Source organism: Copidosoma floridanum, unplaced genomic scaffold (assembly GCF_036245765.1).
Source record: "Copidosoma floridanum isolate Cflo_tuat_1 unplaced genomic scaffold, Cflo_Japanese_pri ptg000005l, whole genome shotgun sequence".
In the NCBI taxonomy this organism is placed as follows: Eukaryota; Metazoa; Arthropoda; class Insecta; order Hymenoptera; family Encyrtidae; genus Copidosoma; species Copidosoma floridanum.
In genome coordinates, this window is record NW_028321882.1 from 10,886,162 (window position 1) to 10,902,478 (window position 16,317).

The following is a 16,317-nucleotide window of genomic DNA, read 5'->3' on the forward strand; positions in this document are numbered from 1 at the left end:
GGTCGCAGAGCCTCTCACCAATTGGCTACAAAGCCTTTGGGAAGACGAATGACCCTCCTTATTCTAAAATTTTATCGTGTTTAGTTCGAACATTTTTATCACGTATTATCTCCGATTCTTTCTACAACGCATCACAACTTCAGATTATAATTATTAATTTATTTAAGTGTATAATTTTTTAAAAATACATTTAGTTTTGACTTTACAAAATTTTGGAATCCAATAGATACACATGTCTGTGTACTACAAGCTTTAGTCATGTCATTCTAAACGTTAGATACCACTCGCTGTTTGCTTGCGTATTTATTTATTTTTAACTTTTACTTAAAAAAAATTTTTTTTCTTAATTTTAAAGGTAGTTTTGGACGTCCACGAATAGGGGGGGGGGTGAACAAAACCGGACACAACCGGACAGAGGGAAGGGGGGTCATTTTTAGCCAAAACGACCGGACGGTCCTTTGTGGACGACCCCTTATTTTGCACGTCTGATGCACATGCAAGTGCACTTAAATGAAAAAAATAGTGCAAGCAACTTTTTGCAACTCTGACGCACTTCTTGCGCAAGTGTCGTGCGTACGCGCCGCTTTGCACTTCTTGTGCACGTTTGATGCTCTTGCGAATGCATTAAAGTACAATAAATTAGTACAAGCATCTAAACACACGTCTGACGTACTTCTTGCGCAAGCGTTGTGTCAACGTGCCTCTGTGCACTACTTGTTCACGTCTGATGAACTTGCGAGTGCACTTAAATGAAAAAATAAATTCAAGTAACTTTATGCAAGTCTTATGCACTTCTTGTACAAGCTTTTTGCGCCCGAATCATGCAGCAGATTAATGTAAATCTGTGGAAGCAGACCGAGCATCGTCTTATGCAATTTACTCATGTGTTTTTGTGCTACCAGGGGGACTAAGTCACGTATACGAGCAGACTTGCAGCAAAGAATAAATCGTTTGTGGCAGTATCATGCAAACTTTCAGCAGAAAGCTAAACAGTGCATTCCTCCGTGCGATTTTTCAGGAAACGATTAAAGCAGTCTGTAAGGACGGCATATGACTGCGATTCATCTAATAGCCGTCTTATTGTAGTTGATTAAAATTCGAAACAAAGATGTCTTGTTGATACTGGTTCAGATTTATGTAACTTTACTTGAAGTTTACTACGAGAACGTCGTGCTCTTGTCAATTACGATTTTTCCACCATAATTTATTAAATGGAAGCAAAATCGAAACATGCTGTTTCCTAGCCTTAAATGTCAACTTCAGACTCTAAAGTAGTTTCTTGTGGAGATTCATCGTTGCCGACGTTGATCTGACGATTATCGGTTCAGATTTCTAAGCTTATGACCACATTTTACCTGATTGTCGTACGAAACGCATCGTCAATGTTTACACTGGACTTAAAGCTCAAAGTTTTTTCTACTCTACAAAGAGTAGCGTTAAAGCTGTTTGAAATTATTCGTCTTTTTTTTGGCTCTTATTTTTCAGAGTTTTCTAATTACTTGTTCACCTGGTTTACCGCGAGTAATTAAACATCAAATGATACATCATATTTGCACTACTCCTGGACCACCGGTTGCAAGTAAAGTGCGCCGTTTAGGTCCTGAGAAATTTAAAATTGCTCGTGAAAAATTCGACGGCATGTTACAAGCTGGTAAAACTCGACCACCCGAAAGCCCTTGGTCATCGCCTTTGCATCTAGCTCCGAAATGTGATTCGACTTGGCGTCCTTTCGGAGATTTTTACGCGTTGATTGCTCGAACTAATCTAGATTGTTATCCTATTCACCACATTCACGATGTTTCTTACTTTATCGATGACTGTACAAAATTTCCGAGAATCGACCTTGTAAAAACTTACTAACGAATTCAAGTCGCTGAAAAAGATATTTGTAAGACATATATTATAACTCTATTTGGCCTTTTCGAATTTCCGTTCATGACGTTCAGTCTTCAAAACGTTGGTCAAACCTTTCATAAGTTTATGGACGAAGTCTTACACGAAATAGATTTTTGTTTTGTATACATGGATGATTTTCTCGTTTTCTCTCGTTTAAAAACAGAGCATGAACTGCACCTTAAAACCATCTTTAAATGACTCGCAAAATATGGAATGGTAATAAATTTGAAGAAATATAATTTTGGAGTTTCTGAGGTTGATTTTGTAGGTTAACGCGTCTAAGTAATGAAGGACTATCCTTTGCCAAAAACAGCTTAAGGTCTTCGCCGTTTCCTAGGTATGTTAAATTTTTACCGCGGATTTATATCTCATGCCTCTGAATACAAAACTTTACTGCATGATGCAACCAGAAAATTAATTTTAAAAGGTTCTCAACCAATCACTTGGACATCTAAACTAGAAGAAGCTTTTAAAACCTGCAAAAACTGCATTACTACTGCTTCACTTCTTGTTCATCCTCGGATTGACGCACTACATGGTTTGTTTACTAATGCTTCGGATCATTCTATTGGAGAGTGTTTACAACAGTTTGTTGATAATGTTTGGCAACCCCTTGCATTTTTGTCTAAGAAGATGTCTTTGAAAGAAAGCTCTTAGCCTGCTTATTATCGTGAACTTCTAGCAGTTAATGCTGCTGTTGTGTATTTGAATGAGGGATCAAATAAAGGAAGTACACTTGGGATGTAACTCGGTTGTTCTTTATTTGATACCCTTAACTTAATTACATATGTGCGCTGGTTGGCAGTTACACGCGGACTGCTCGCTCCTCGCTCGCTTGTACATGCTCGCACTTTCGACGCGTTCACACTTCTATGCCCTACATACATAAACCTACACACACATACTCTTCGCGTTCGCTCATGTGTGTGTAAGCATCGACTCGCACCTAACAGCTGCAATTTAACATTTTCGGCATTTATTAGAAGGGCATTCTTTCACGATTTACACACATCACAAGCCGTTGATGTATTTTTTTCAACAAAAACGTGAAAAACTTCCACCACTGCTGTTGAACCAACTGTCTTTTATATCGGAATTTTCAACTGACATTCAATACTTAAGTATAGGTATTGATAATTTTGTAACTGATACTCTCTCGCGAATCGAAGCTATTTTTACACCACTTGAGAACAAGCTGTTTGCTGAATTTCAAGAAGAAGATACAAAACTCAAGAAAGTAATCGATGAAAATTCTTCTTTGCATACCAAATGAGTACCAATTCCTGGATCTTTACTGTGTTCTATGATACATCAGCAGGAAAACCTCAGCCCTTTATCACAGCTCAACGAATTGGGCTCATGTTTGCAATGAGTGTCAGCGATCAAAAATTTCTCTTCATGTTCGTACTCCTCTTGGATTATTCGAAACTCCGACGCAAAGATTCGCGCACATTCATAGATTTGATTGGTCCACTTCGATCTGCACAATTTCTCCGATATTGCTTGACTGTAATCAATCGTTTTACTCGATAGTCGGAGGTTTACCCTATGCAAGATACTACTGCAGATTCAGTGATTTATGCACTTTTGAATTATTGAATTTCTCGTTTTGATTTCTCTCAAACTATTATATCAGATCGAGGAGCTCAATTTGCTTCTCATTTTTTCAAGGATGCTGTAAAACTTTTTGGAATTCAGCATAAGCTTCCTACAAGTTGGCATCCTGCTTTAAATGGTTTGGTTCAACGTTTACATCACCAATTTAAAGCAGCAATCATGGCTCATTACGATGATATCGATTAGGTTTATGCATTACCTTGTGTACTTCTTGGAGTTCGTTCAGCTCTCAAGAAGGACATCAAGGCTACTTCAGCTGAAATGGTATACGGAGGAACTGTTTGCCTGCCTCACGAACTTTTTGTTCCAAGTCGGGAAAGCAAGAGTCTTGACGATCCAAAAATTTTCCTCCCACTCCACCTTAAGAAAGTTCATGTCACGATTACGACCAGCAGCGGCATCAAGACATTGTCGACCTGGTGTATTAGTGTTCAAAGAGTTGTCGGATTGCAGCCTTACATTTTTGATGGAAGGACCGATTCTCAAAGCTTTACGACCACTGTGTACCGGACCTCATGAAATAATTGATGGAGACCAAAAAACAGTTCCTTTGAGAATTTGTAGCAATCCAGTAAAAGTTTCAATCGACCGTGTTAAACCAGCTTCTATTTTTCAAGATAAAACTTTGACGTCTGTTCCTGTTCTTTTTCTACACCAGTTACTGTTACACCAGTTGATGAACGCACAAGACGTTCAGGCAGAAAAAGTAGATTCAGTATCCTTTTTAATTTCGAAAACAAAAAAACCTCAACATGGGTAGTGTGGCGAATCAAGTAATCAAATATCGCAGTAGAACATGAAATTTGCTCAGCAACGCTAGTTCGTGATAAAAAATACTATAAAAATTTGTGGAGTCTTTCAACTGTTGCTTAACCGATCACATGTAGATTTTAATGATAAATAATAGTATTGTAAAATAGGAAATACAAGTTATAACAATTTATTTATCTTGCACATTTCCTATATATTCTTTAGTTTGAATAGTGAAAATTGTAGTCAGGTCAATAAAAACTACCAAGTTGGAACAGTAAAATTTAATTACCCTTTATTATAGTTTACTGTTCAGTATGGTCATTTTTACTGATCTCACTACAATTTTTACTACTTAAACTATAATTTTGAAGGTTAAAACAGTTATTTTTTCTTTTCTCATCAATTTATTGTATCAGGTTTACTGCGCAAAATGATAATTTTTACTAAGAATTGTCCATGTGTTTCTTGCTGATCTCTCTCAATCTTTTAATAATGCTTGTAAAATCATTGTCTTCAATATTTTATTTCTTCATGGATTAGTTGGGACACATGCAGAACTAATGACATAACTTATAAAGAGTGAATGATGATTTACAGTAATCTAGTAATTAATTACAGCAACTAAAACTGATGAAGAGGCTCAAGACCAAAGAATTTGAAGAATATTAAGCTACTGCCAGTATGGAGAACTTTTTTGAATTATGCAAATAAATTTCATCCAAAGAAAAAAAAAAAAAAAAAAAAACAGAGTAAGTATCTGTCTTGTCTTTAATAATCTTACTTTTTGAACCTGCATACTTAATGGCTAACGTCTTTCAAGTCACAATTCCTTTGTTACAAGACCACAGTATACAGGTGTGACATCAAGGACCAAGTGTTGCAGCTGTACATAGAAAAATAATTATATAAGCTGATAATCTTTAAGGATCTCCATGAAAAGGAATTTGTAAGTACTATGTAGGATTACACTCTTTTGAGGCCATAGAAGCTTAAAGCATGGAACTCAGTGCGTTTTAAAGCTTACGTGCTTAATGCTTAAAGCTTGCCTGCACTTCTTAGATTACTTAATTAAAATTTATAAAGGATAACTTAAATATCTTGGAAGTTTTTCAACTTATTGTTTCTATTGATTCCACGTGTATTTGAGGTGAGACGCGACTACGAGCGCCGAATAGCTGATACAAAAACAAATAAAGTGGCCAAGTTAAAATTAAAACCTGTCCTATTTGATTCATTCAAAAAAAAAAAAAAAACGCCAATTTAGCGCCATTTTATAATTTGAAAAAGCATCATGCAGCAATAACGAATACTGAAACCTATCCTGCGAGTATCACCTCAAATTTCTTTCATACATTCATTTTTAGAGAAGAGCTGTTTCATCGAAAAATAAAAAAAACTTAACCTCAATTCTGTAAATTTCAAAATAATAAGTAACCCTGTGTATATTTGCACCAAATTTATGTGAATATGTAGATAAAATAAATTTTATATCCACATTGACAAAGATGTTGGAGTTACATCTAGTTACATAATAATAATAATAATATCCATGCACCATTATAAGTGTTACCTGCACTCTATAATATCCACGTATTTACGTGGACTTGGTGCAAATAAACCCAGCGAGGTAGTGACACAAAAAATTTTTATTGAATAAACTAGTAGAGAAAACAGAGTTCGAGTTCTGTATCACTTGTCTCATACTGTATTATCTATATCTTGATCCACAGGTTTTTCAGCCAAAGTTCAAGTAAAAAATATTAACAAAAAGTTTTAAGTGAAAATTTGCAATTGAAAAAATTTTTGTTACGGAAATTTCAAATGATTCTACTTTGTCATTGATGTAATTGTAATTTTCTTATTTTTTTTTTATTCTGCTCGACCTATTACAAACAATTAATCCGTAAATTAACATTGTTTACCGATTTGTCCCTTGCCTACTTTGTTGTAGACATGAAAACAGTAAGGTGGTTTTCCTTCAAGCATAGCTTTTTTTCCAATTTCACTGTTGTCCACTACTCTGAGACGAGTCAATCGGTGTACATTGAATCGAACAGTCAATGTACAAATTCCTCTCGGTAAGATGTGCATTTCTAAAGCAAAATTTATGTCGAGGTAAACATCAAAAAATTAACATTAAATTTTAACAGTGGATTCAAGTATAAAATTTACTATTAAGAGAGTATTTATTGAAATAATTTTGAAGTCATTTAATAATTGAAAAAGGCAATACGTGGTAACTGAAGGTGTTAGGCACATGCAGAGCGTAACGCATGCCACATAACCATTTGTGCCCATGAGAGTGAGAGAGAGGTCCGCGTATTTTACCTCTCTCTCACTCTTACGGGCTCAAAAGGTTACGCGGTACGCGTTAGGCTGCAGTCACATGGAGCGCAACAGAGCAGGATAGAAATTTCTCCTTAAGCGGCTGTGTTGAGTCTATTGCGCAGCGCAATAGCCTGAACACAGCCGCTTATCGGCTTATGGAGAAATTCCTATCCTGCTGGCTTTATTGCGCTCCATGTGACTGCGGCCTTACGCTATCCATGACGGGCCTACGGGCCTACGGACAGCGCTCGGAGACAGAATATTTTTTCCGAGGATGCAAGGTTTAAGTTGGTAGCACCTTGCATCCAGCACTCTCAAAAGTAACTGCCAAACTTGCGGGAAATTCAAATTGGCTATATGAAGCAAAACGCAAAACCCCAGATAACTCGACAACATTTCATACACCATAACTCGATAAATTAATCCTAAGCTATTTAACCCAATAACCCAACGCGCCTAAAAGCAGTACCACAAGCTTTAATGATTAAAAAAATACAATAAACAATAACGCAAGCGCCAATCCCCACACAACCCGGGGCGCTTACTGGCCGCTTTGTTTATTGATTAAAAAAAATAAAATAACACAAGCACCAATCACCACACAACCCGGAGCGCTTACTGGTTGCTTTGTTAATTAAAATAATAAATAAAATAACACAAGCACCGATCACCACACAACCCGGAGCGCTTACTGGCCGCTTTGTGTTTTAATTGAAAAAAATAAAATAACACAAGCACCGATCACCACACAACCCGGAGCGCTTACTGGTTGCTTTGTGTTTTAATTAAAAAAAAACAAAATAACACAAGCACCAATCACCACACAACCCGGAGCGCTTACTGGTTGCTTTGTTAATTAAAATAATAAATAAAATAACACAAGCGCCAATCCCCACACAACCCGGGGCGCTTACTAGTTGCTTTGTTAATTAAAATAATAAATAAAATAACACAAGCGCCAATCCCCACACAACCCGGGGTGCTTACTGGCCGCTTTGTGTTTTAATTGAAAAAAATAAAATAACACAAGCACCGATCACCACACAACCCGGGGCGCCTACTGGCCACTTTGTTAATTAAAATAATAAATAAAATAACACAAGCGCCAATCCCCACACAACCCGGGGCGCTTACTGGTCGCTTTGTTTTTTAATGTAATAAATAAAATAACACAAGCATCAATCCCCACACAACCCGGGGCGCCTACTGGCCACTTTGTTAATTAAAATAATTAATAAAATAACACAAGCGTCAATCCCCACACAACCCGGGGCGCTTACTGGCCACTTTGTTAATTAAAATAATTAATAAAATAACACAAGCGTCAATCCCCACACAACCCGGGGCGCTTACTGGCCACTTTGTCTATTAATTGAAAAAATAATTAACGCAAGGGCCAATCCCCACACAACCCGGGCGCTTACTGGCCACTTTGTCTATTAATTGAAAAAATAATTAACGCAAGGGCCAATCACCACACAATCCGGGGCACTTACTGGCCGCTTTGTTTTTTAATTGAATAAATAAAATAAGGAATAACATTCCGGAATGTTATTTTATTTTTTTTAATTAAAACACAAAGCAACCAGTAAGCGCTCCGGGTTGTGTGGTTATCGGTGCTTGTGTTATTTTATTTTTTTCAATTAAAACACAAAGCGGCCAGTAAGCACCCCGGGTTGTGTGGGGATTGGCGCTTGTGTTATTTTATTTATTATTTTAATTAACAAAGCAACTAGTAAGCGCTCCGGGTTGTGTGGTGATTGGTGCTTGTGTTATTTTGTTTTTTTTTAATTAAAACACAAAGCAACCAGTAAGCGCTCCGGGTTGTGTGGTGATCGGTGCTTGTGTTATTTTATTTTTTTCAATTAAAACACAAAGCGGCCAGTAAGCACCCCGGGTTGTGTGGGGATTGACGCTTGTGTTATTTTATTAATTATTTTAATTAACAAAGTGGCCAGTAAGCGCCCCGGGTTGTGTGGGGATTGACGCTTGTGTTATTTTATTAATTATTTTAATTAACAAAGTGGCCAGTAGGCGCCCCGGGTTGTGTGGTGATCGGTGCTTGTGTTATTTTATTTTTTTTAATTAAAACACAAAGCGGCCAGTAAGCACCCCGGGTTGTGTGGGGATTGGCGCTTGTGTTATTTTATTTATTATTTTAATTAACAAAGCAACTAGTAAGCGCCCCGGGTTATGTGGGGATTGGCGCTTGTGTTATTTTATTTATTATTTTAATTAACAAAGCAACCAGTAAGCGCTCCGGGTTGTGTGGTGATTGGTGCTTGTGTTATTTTATTTTTTTTAATTAATAAACAAAGCGGCCAGTAAGCGCCCTGGGTTGTGTGGGGATTGGCGCTTGCGTTATTGTTTATTGTATTTTTTTAATCATTAAAGCTTGTGGTGCTGCTTTGAGGCGCGTTGGGTTATTGGGTTAAATAGCTTAGGATTAATTTATCGAGTTATGGTGTATGAAATGTTGTCGAGTTATCTGGGGTTTTGCGTTTTGCTTCATATAGCCAATTTGAATTTCCCGCAAGTTTGGCAGTTACTTTTGAGAGTGCTGGATGCAAGGTGCTACCAACTTAAACCTTGCATCCTCGGAAAAAATATTCTGTCTCCGAGCGCTGCCTACGGAGTCAAATTGACATAAGGTGCACAGTGCACAGTGCACAAGAATAACATTGGTTGATATACCTACACACATAAAGCACAACGCATTCTGCTTTACGTTCTTACAGATATAGATGTACCAACCAATGTTATTCTTGTGCACTGTGCACTGTGCACCTTATGTTAATTTGACTGCGTAGGCCTTAACACGATGTGTAAAAAAAATTAAGGCTTTCATTCCAGTACATTTTATGCAAATATGAATTTGCATTATGACCATAGAGGTATAAGAATAGAGGGGAAAAGCGCTATACTAGCCCATTAGCGGCAGCGACAGCATAACTAAGTGTAACGGGGCATCTGTCCTTGTTGCCAAAGCTACGTTATGGGCTACTTCTTCGTCCTGAATCCTACAGTTGATTCAATCTCATGTATGACTCGACCAATAACATAACTGCCAGACAAAGACAGATGCCTCGTTACGTAGCGAATTCTGCTGTCGCATATCACGCCCCCTTTTCTTCTCTATTCTTATACCTCTATGATTATGACCCTAGACATATAAAAAATAGACCGCTTTTTAGCAACTGGGGCGGTTAGCGGTTAGGCTGCGATCACCATAGACATATAAATAATGTAGACTGCTCGTTCTTATGTACAGCACTGAAGCACGCGTAGAAAGAGACACAACATCGAACGTGAAAGTCTCTCTCGTACATTGCCAAAGGTGGAGGTCAGTTAACTAATAGACCAAGAGCTGAGGCTGAAGGTGTGGCGGCGCGCCTATCGCCCACCATCACTGGAGGTGACATCAGTGGGCGGAACGACGTACCAACCCGACCAACTGACCCTCGTGCTACCGATCAATCCAGACGACGAAAGCAGGAGATCAAGCCCCGGCCCGGCAAAAAATTCATGCTTAAGAGAAAGAAAGACAAAACATTCAAGAAAGCCAACCGGTCACGCTACAACGACGTGGCGAATTGGAGCTCTCTCGGCTGTCGTCTCTCGACCGGTGAACACCTAAAGACAATATTGACTAATTCATAACAGTGTTTCACCCAACTAGTGTATATGTGTATGAGAGAGGCTATAGTGCCAAGAGCCATGTAATGTAAAAAGCTGTGAATAAATATCGTAAATGTTCGTTAGTGGTCTTTACTGCCTCTAACCTTTACCCAAGCAACAATACTTACCACAAAGAGTGGTCAAAATTTTAACCAACCGCCACTCTCACCAGGATTGAGGAACCTCATGATTCGAGAGGATCCAAAATATTTTGGTCATATTTCATAGTGGTAAAGGGTGTTTTTCGCAATCGTCACCAGCAAGTAATAGTGGGTTGCGCTCTACGTTACCATCGGGTCAGTAAGTCAACTACCTTGAATTAACTGGCACTCTGTTTCGTAATCTAGCCAGTTAAAATAGCAGACGACAGTCAACAGCGATGAAATCTTCACTTTTTTCTCGACTTTTACGTCGTCTGCTATTTTAACTGGCCAGATTACGGAATATAGCGCCAGTTTAATTCAAGGTAGTTGACTTACCGACCTGACGGTAACGTAGAGCGCAAATTTAAATTATTTGCTGGTGACGATTGCGGAAAACACCCTAAGCAGCGTTACCACCACGACCTATATGTAACTTTACAGCCTCTGATTTTATCATTCTGGTAAAGAGAGCACGGTGTAAGATGTACGTGAAGTTATGTGTGGTAATTAAAGTAATTACTACTAAGTAATGCCATATGGTCGATTTTATTAAACCATATGAATATCTATATTTTTGGAGGTCGACTGAAGCCTTCAGTGCCGTACATGAGAACGAGCAGTCTATATTACTTATGTCTCTGAGTGAGTTTTTCCCTCTCGCACACTTACAGAGTGGGGTTAGTGGGGTCGTGAATGTGCAGGCAGGAGTGTGCGTCGATGCCTCTGTTCCGTCCTCCTGCCTGTGCCCCTACAACATACGACCCTACTCCGTAAGTGTACAAGAGAGAGAAGGACTTACTGCCCTCGTCTTCTCTCTTTCTACGCGAGCCTCACTGACCCAGCTGCTAATAAGCGGTCTATTCTTTGTATGGCAATGATTATGACCTGGCTTACAGTCTACGAAAATGAAGATGGCACTCTTCATCCTCTTTATGGTCCTAGAATAGCAACAAAAGAAATGGACCGCTTATTAGCAGCTGGAGCTGGACACAATGTAAGACATAAGCATTTTAGAAATGAAGACTCCTCGTTCATATGTATGGAGCTAAAGCCTAAAATACATGTAGAAAAAGACACAGCACCAAGCGTGGGTATCTGCCTCTCCCGACAAGAATATGATAATAAGACCAAAACCAAGGTCTGGCCAAGGTAAAAACCCGACAAGAATGTGATCCAATGGCTAAGACCAGGGCCTGGCCAAGGTATATGAATATATGTTTAACAGTATATATTTTTTTTTTTTTATATTCATCATCGTCCCCTATAAGAGGGCTTAGACATGGCTATTTTGACACTGTAAAGTGTATTTAGCCATACGTTGGTTAATTAACGGTAGGTGTAAGATGGTAAGGCAATTAGTAGGTTTTAATGAATCTCAAATTCCCGCCAAAAAAACCTCATTTATTAAATAAAATTTTTGTCCAGAGTGGGATTTGAAGTATTTGAAAATAAAAACTCAATCAGACCCCTGTCTCCTTACATATACATATAAGAAAAATAGACTACTCATTATTGTGTGGTGCTGAAGCACAAGTAGAAAGAGACACAACATCGAACATGTTTATATGTCTCTCTTGCACGTTGCCAACGGTGAGCGTGCTTCTGATAGTGGCATCCAAAGTATTAAACCCAATAACCCAACAACCCCAATAACCCAGTATCCCGAAACGCTTACTGGACACTTAAATAATAACAAAAGCACCAATCACCATACAACCCAAGATGCTTACTAGCCGCTTTGTCAATTAATAAAATAACACAAGAGCCAATTACTACATAACCCGGGGTGCTTACTGGACACTTTATTAACTAATAAATAATTAAAAAATAACACAAGTGCTTAATACCAGGAAACCCAAGGCGCTGCCATGTTACTTCATTAATATAGAAAGCATAACGTTCTGCTGTGTGCGCTATTTACTATTTAACCAAGATTGTTAAAGCTATTATTTAAAGCTTAACTGATTCAGGAAGCGATCTGCAAGTGCCCTGGGTTGTTAAGTAATATGTGCTTTTGTTATTATTTGAATCTTTATTAAGTTATAAAGTTACCAGTAGGCGCCTCGGGTTGTGTGGTGATTGGCACTTGTATTATTTTAATTGTTTCGTTAATAAACAAAGCGGCCAGTAAGCGCCCCAGGTTGTGTGGTGATTGACGTTGGTATTATTTTAATTATTTTATTAATTACCAAAGCGGCCAGTAAGCGCTCCGGGTTGTGTGGTGATTGGCAACCTGAAGTTGCATCAGCTGGCCTTAGATTACCACCGGCTCCCCACGGTAAGCAACGTGCGAGAAAGACAGATATGGGGTGTAATCCGCAATCGCCGCCAGCAGTTACATTTGTAAGACGTGACAACGTTGCGTGGTTGGAGACGCTACTGTCGATTTACTGGTGATGTGATCCCCAATCCCGCCAGCAGTAAAGCAGATGACGTCAGTCTACTTGCTCTTTTTCGTGACATTTTCTGATTGTAAACAAAGCATATTGTGCTAGACGTAAACAAACACGCAGACCAAAAAAAGTAGTTTCAAGTGCCAAAAACAAAAATGGAAATAACAGCTTTACTGCTGGCGGGATTGCGCGGGATCACACATCACAGCAAAAATGTCACAAAAAAGAGCAAGTAGACTGACGTCCTCTGCTTTACTGCTGGCGGGATTGCGGATCACATCACCAGTAAATCGACAGTAGCGCCCCCAACCACGCAACGTTGTCACGTCCTCACGTCTTACATTTGTAACTGCTGGCGGCGATTGCGGATTGCACCCATGCACGTTTGATATTGTGTCTCTTTCTACTTGTGCTTCAGCTTCAGCGCCGTACGTATAAGAACAAGGAATCTATTTTTTTTGTCTATGCATAAGAATAACTGCACACCGCAGTGCAGACGTGTGATTGCAGCCTAACCTTAAATACATCGCGTGCGTAGTAGAGCGTACTTCACGAGTTTATCCCCTCTTCGTTTTTTCCCTTTCCTACTATTGTGCCCTCAGTTTTAAAACACCTTGTTGTCTACCATTCTTTAGTACGCGAGACCTGGCTGTCAACGACTTAGAAACAGTCGTCGATCGTTACCAACAAAAAAGAGCTCCAGACAAGAGTTAGCGTGTCATGGGCAACGTAACAGCCTCGACGGTGCCACCTTCGCCACCACTGAGCCTCCAACCGTCACTAGCCCCGCCAAGCCTCGATAAAGAAAACTCTATTAGTAGCCACAATGAGAGCAGTAGGCTGGAGAGTCCTGGCACTATGGAGGAGCTACATAAGAAATGCAAAGGTGAGTTTTTGTAGTTACATTCTATCAGTAATAAATCAAACAGACGCCTGAAGTAGCTCAATTCTGTGTTGAAAGATTGTGGGTAACAAGCTGCTTGTCCTATGTTTAAAGCACCTAGCCTTTGCTAACTGTGCTTCTATAAGCGTCTTCATTTAATAGTAATATGCTGGCCTGCTGTAAATACTTACTGAGCAGGAGTCTAATGTCATGGTCAAATAATATATGTTTTCCCTCCAAAGAATTGAGTAACTTTTTAATATTTTCATGCATTAATGCACTGATTAAATCTTACTTTTACAATTAATGTAATTCAGTTAGTCAGTCTGATGAATGTTTAATTACTGATCTCATTGATGTCTTGACACTCAAGTAGGAAATCATATATTTGTAAAAGATCTTTAAAATTTCCTCTATTCTATTTTTGGATTCTTCTATCATGTCATGCCGTTTTTTATCCACAGACATTTTTCCAATGAACTTTGAAGGAGGTAAATTAATGTTAAACAAAGGTCTTAGTAGTCATTTTCAAATCTCCCACACCATTGTTATGAGTTCTATGATGCCATCTGGTTACAGGTGACTCATCTTTGTACTAATCAATGCTTTACAAAATAGTCATGAAAAATCTCATGAAATTGATTATTTTAGGTTTGGGGCAACTTATGTAGGAACAAAACAAATATCACCATCAGAAACATTTCCAGTCCTTCTAGGAGATGTTGATCCAAGTGGAAATCTCAATGCAAACATTATTCATCAGTTCACAGACAGAATTCGAGGAAAAGTAGCTGCACAATTTCAAAAAAACAAATTAGCAGCCCTTCAGATGACAACAGATTATCGTGGAGATACTTACTCTTTCTCTGCAACTTCAGCAAACCTAGACATCCTCAATAATTCTGGTAGTTATACGTATAATATAAAGATTGTGTTGTTTACAAAATGTATTTGATACCTACAAATTTTGTTGCTCCATCAGGCTTATTAGTATTACATTATCTCAAAAGTGTAACATCTAACTTAGCTTTGGGTGGAGAATTAGCTTATCAAAAAGGACCGACAGTTCCTGGAGGATACATTACAATCTTGTCAGCTGCCGGTCGTTACTCAAATGGAGACAGCACTATTAGTGGAAACATAGGTCATATTTTAAAATAAAACAAAGTTTACCTTGTTCAGCAACAAAAATACTTTTTTGAATCAAGGAAGTTGAAATCTTTTACTTCATATTGTTTGTCAATTAATTTTTACTTTAGTACAACTTGAGCTTACAAATTATCAAGAATTTATAAGTTTGAGTTTAAAAGTCATATTTCTGTGACTAGAACTGTATTGCACCAAATTATACCACTAGAAAAAATTTGACAGCATTAAAAAAAATGTATGTTTTCAGGTTTTGCTGGTGCTCACCTTTGTTTTTATCAAAGGGCTAGTCAACAATTGCAATTCGGAGTAGAATTCGAACTTATACATAGAATGCAAGAGTGCAAATCTACTGTTGCATATCAAGTTGATCTACCTAAAGCAGATTTGACTTTCAAAGGTTAGTTTGCTTTGAATTACTTGTAGTTATTTTTTTTTAATACTGTTTTTATTAGGAGTTATTTTTTGTCTATGTAGTTAAAGTATTGCAAAATGTTTGACACATTACTTACAGGGAGCATTGACACAAACTGGTTGGTTGGCGCTACATTGGAAAAGAGATTACAGCCACTACCATTTACATTTGTACTGAGTGGAATGATAAACCATTGTAAAAATCAATTCAGATTAGGATGTGGCTTAATTATTGGTTAAATGGTTATCCCATTCAATAAGGAACAATTGAGTTATAGCAGCCAAGAAAACGCCACGGCAAATTATGTCAACAATAGTAGTCAGAGCTCAAATTTTATATTTGTAATCATGAAAATCTAAAAAGTATTGCTTATTCCCCTTCATTTTTTAATTAACTGTTTACCACAAAAATAACATATTTTAATGAATTTCTAAAACTCTTGCAAATTATTTATACCTATGACGAGTGACTTAAGGTGGTTCTTCACGATGGTGCCGTATCAAAGCGACACAGGACCCTGTGGTTTTCTAATTTTCGATTAGCGTATTATTTGCAACATAAAATATGTTGTACTGGCACTTGACTGTAATATCATTGCATTTACATACAAATAAACATGCTAATAAAGTCAGAGTAAGAGTTATGAAAACATTTTTTTTTGACGCAAGGTTCTGAAAATGGCATGTACACTCCTACTCAAGCAGACGTTGCCGCCGATTTCTGCATGATCGATAACTGATTACATTTACGATTAAATATCGTATACTATTTCCCTGATTAGCCCATACTTTTGTTATATTATTAGAAAGATGAAAATTTTTTAGCAGCATTTTTTGACTGACTTGTTTTCAAAAATTTGACTGATAAAGGGACTTGAAATTTTAAGAGAAGATGTCTTATAACTTTAATAACAATCCCTCCAAGTTTCTCTGTAAGTTTAAGTAAATGTGTTAGGTGAAGAACCACCTTAATAGTGATTAAATCTTAGGTTTATCATGTAGTGTAAATATCATGTTGTATAATTTTTTGGTAGTAACAGATTTTTGGGCCTCACCAACACATATT

General features: G+C 37.8%; 2 protein-coding genes across 3 annotated transcripts in view; one reads left to right on the forward strand and one right to left on the reverse strand.

The window, feature by feature from the left end:
* Positions 1-6,565, reverse strand: part of mRpL14 (mitochondrial ribosomal protein L14) — a 28,551-nt gene extending 21,986 nt beyond the window's left edge. The window contains exons 1-2 of one of the 2 annotated variants that reach the window (XM_089598118.1): positions 6,439-6,565; positions 6,189-6,359 (exon numbers count right to left, since the gene is read on the reverse strand). In XM_089598118.1, the coding sequence (XP_089454244.1) occupies positions 6,189-6,357 (169 nt within the window). In that variant the 5' untranslated portion in view covers positions 6,358-6,359; positions 6,439-6,565. Of the gene's footprint in view, positions 1-6,188 lie in introns of both variants that reach the window. The other variant, XM_014360960.2, reaches the window with a different exon arrangement.
* Positions 6,566-13,263: 6,698 nt separating this feature from the next.
* LOC106639010 (mitochondrial import receptor subunit TOM40 homolog 1) lies at positions 13,264-15,688 on the forward strand. Its single transcript, XM_014352438.3, has 6 exons — positions 13,264-13,694; positions 14,156-14,270; positions 14,343-14,596; positions 14,674-14,835; positions 15,088-15,237; positions 15,352-15,688. Exons 1-6 carry the CDS (start codon positions 13,529-13,531, stop codon positions 15,489-15,491), a joined length of 987 nt encoding a protein of 328 aa, XP_014207924.2. The 5' UTR covers positions 13,264-13,528; the 3' UTR covers positions 15,492-15,688.
* Positions 15,689-16,317: the final 629 nt, after the last annotated feature.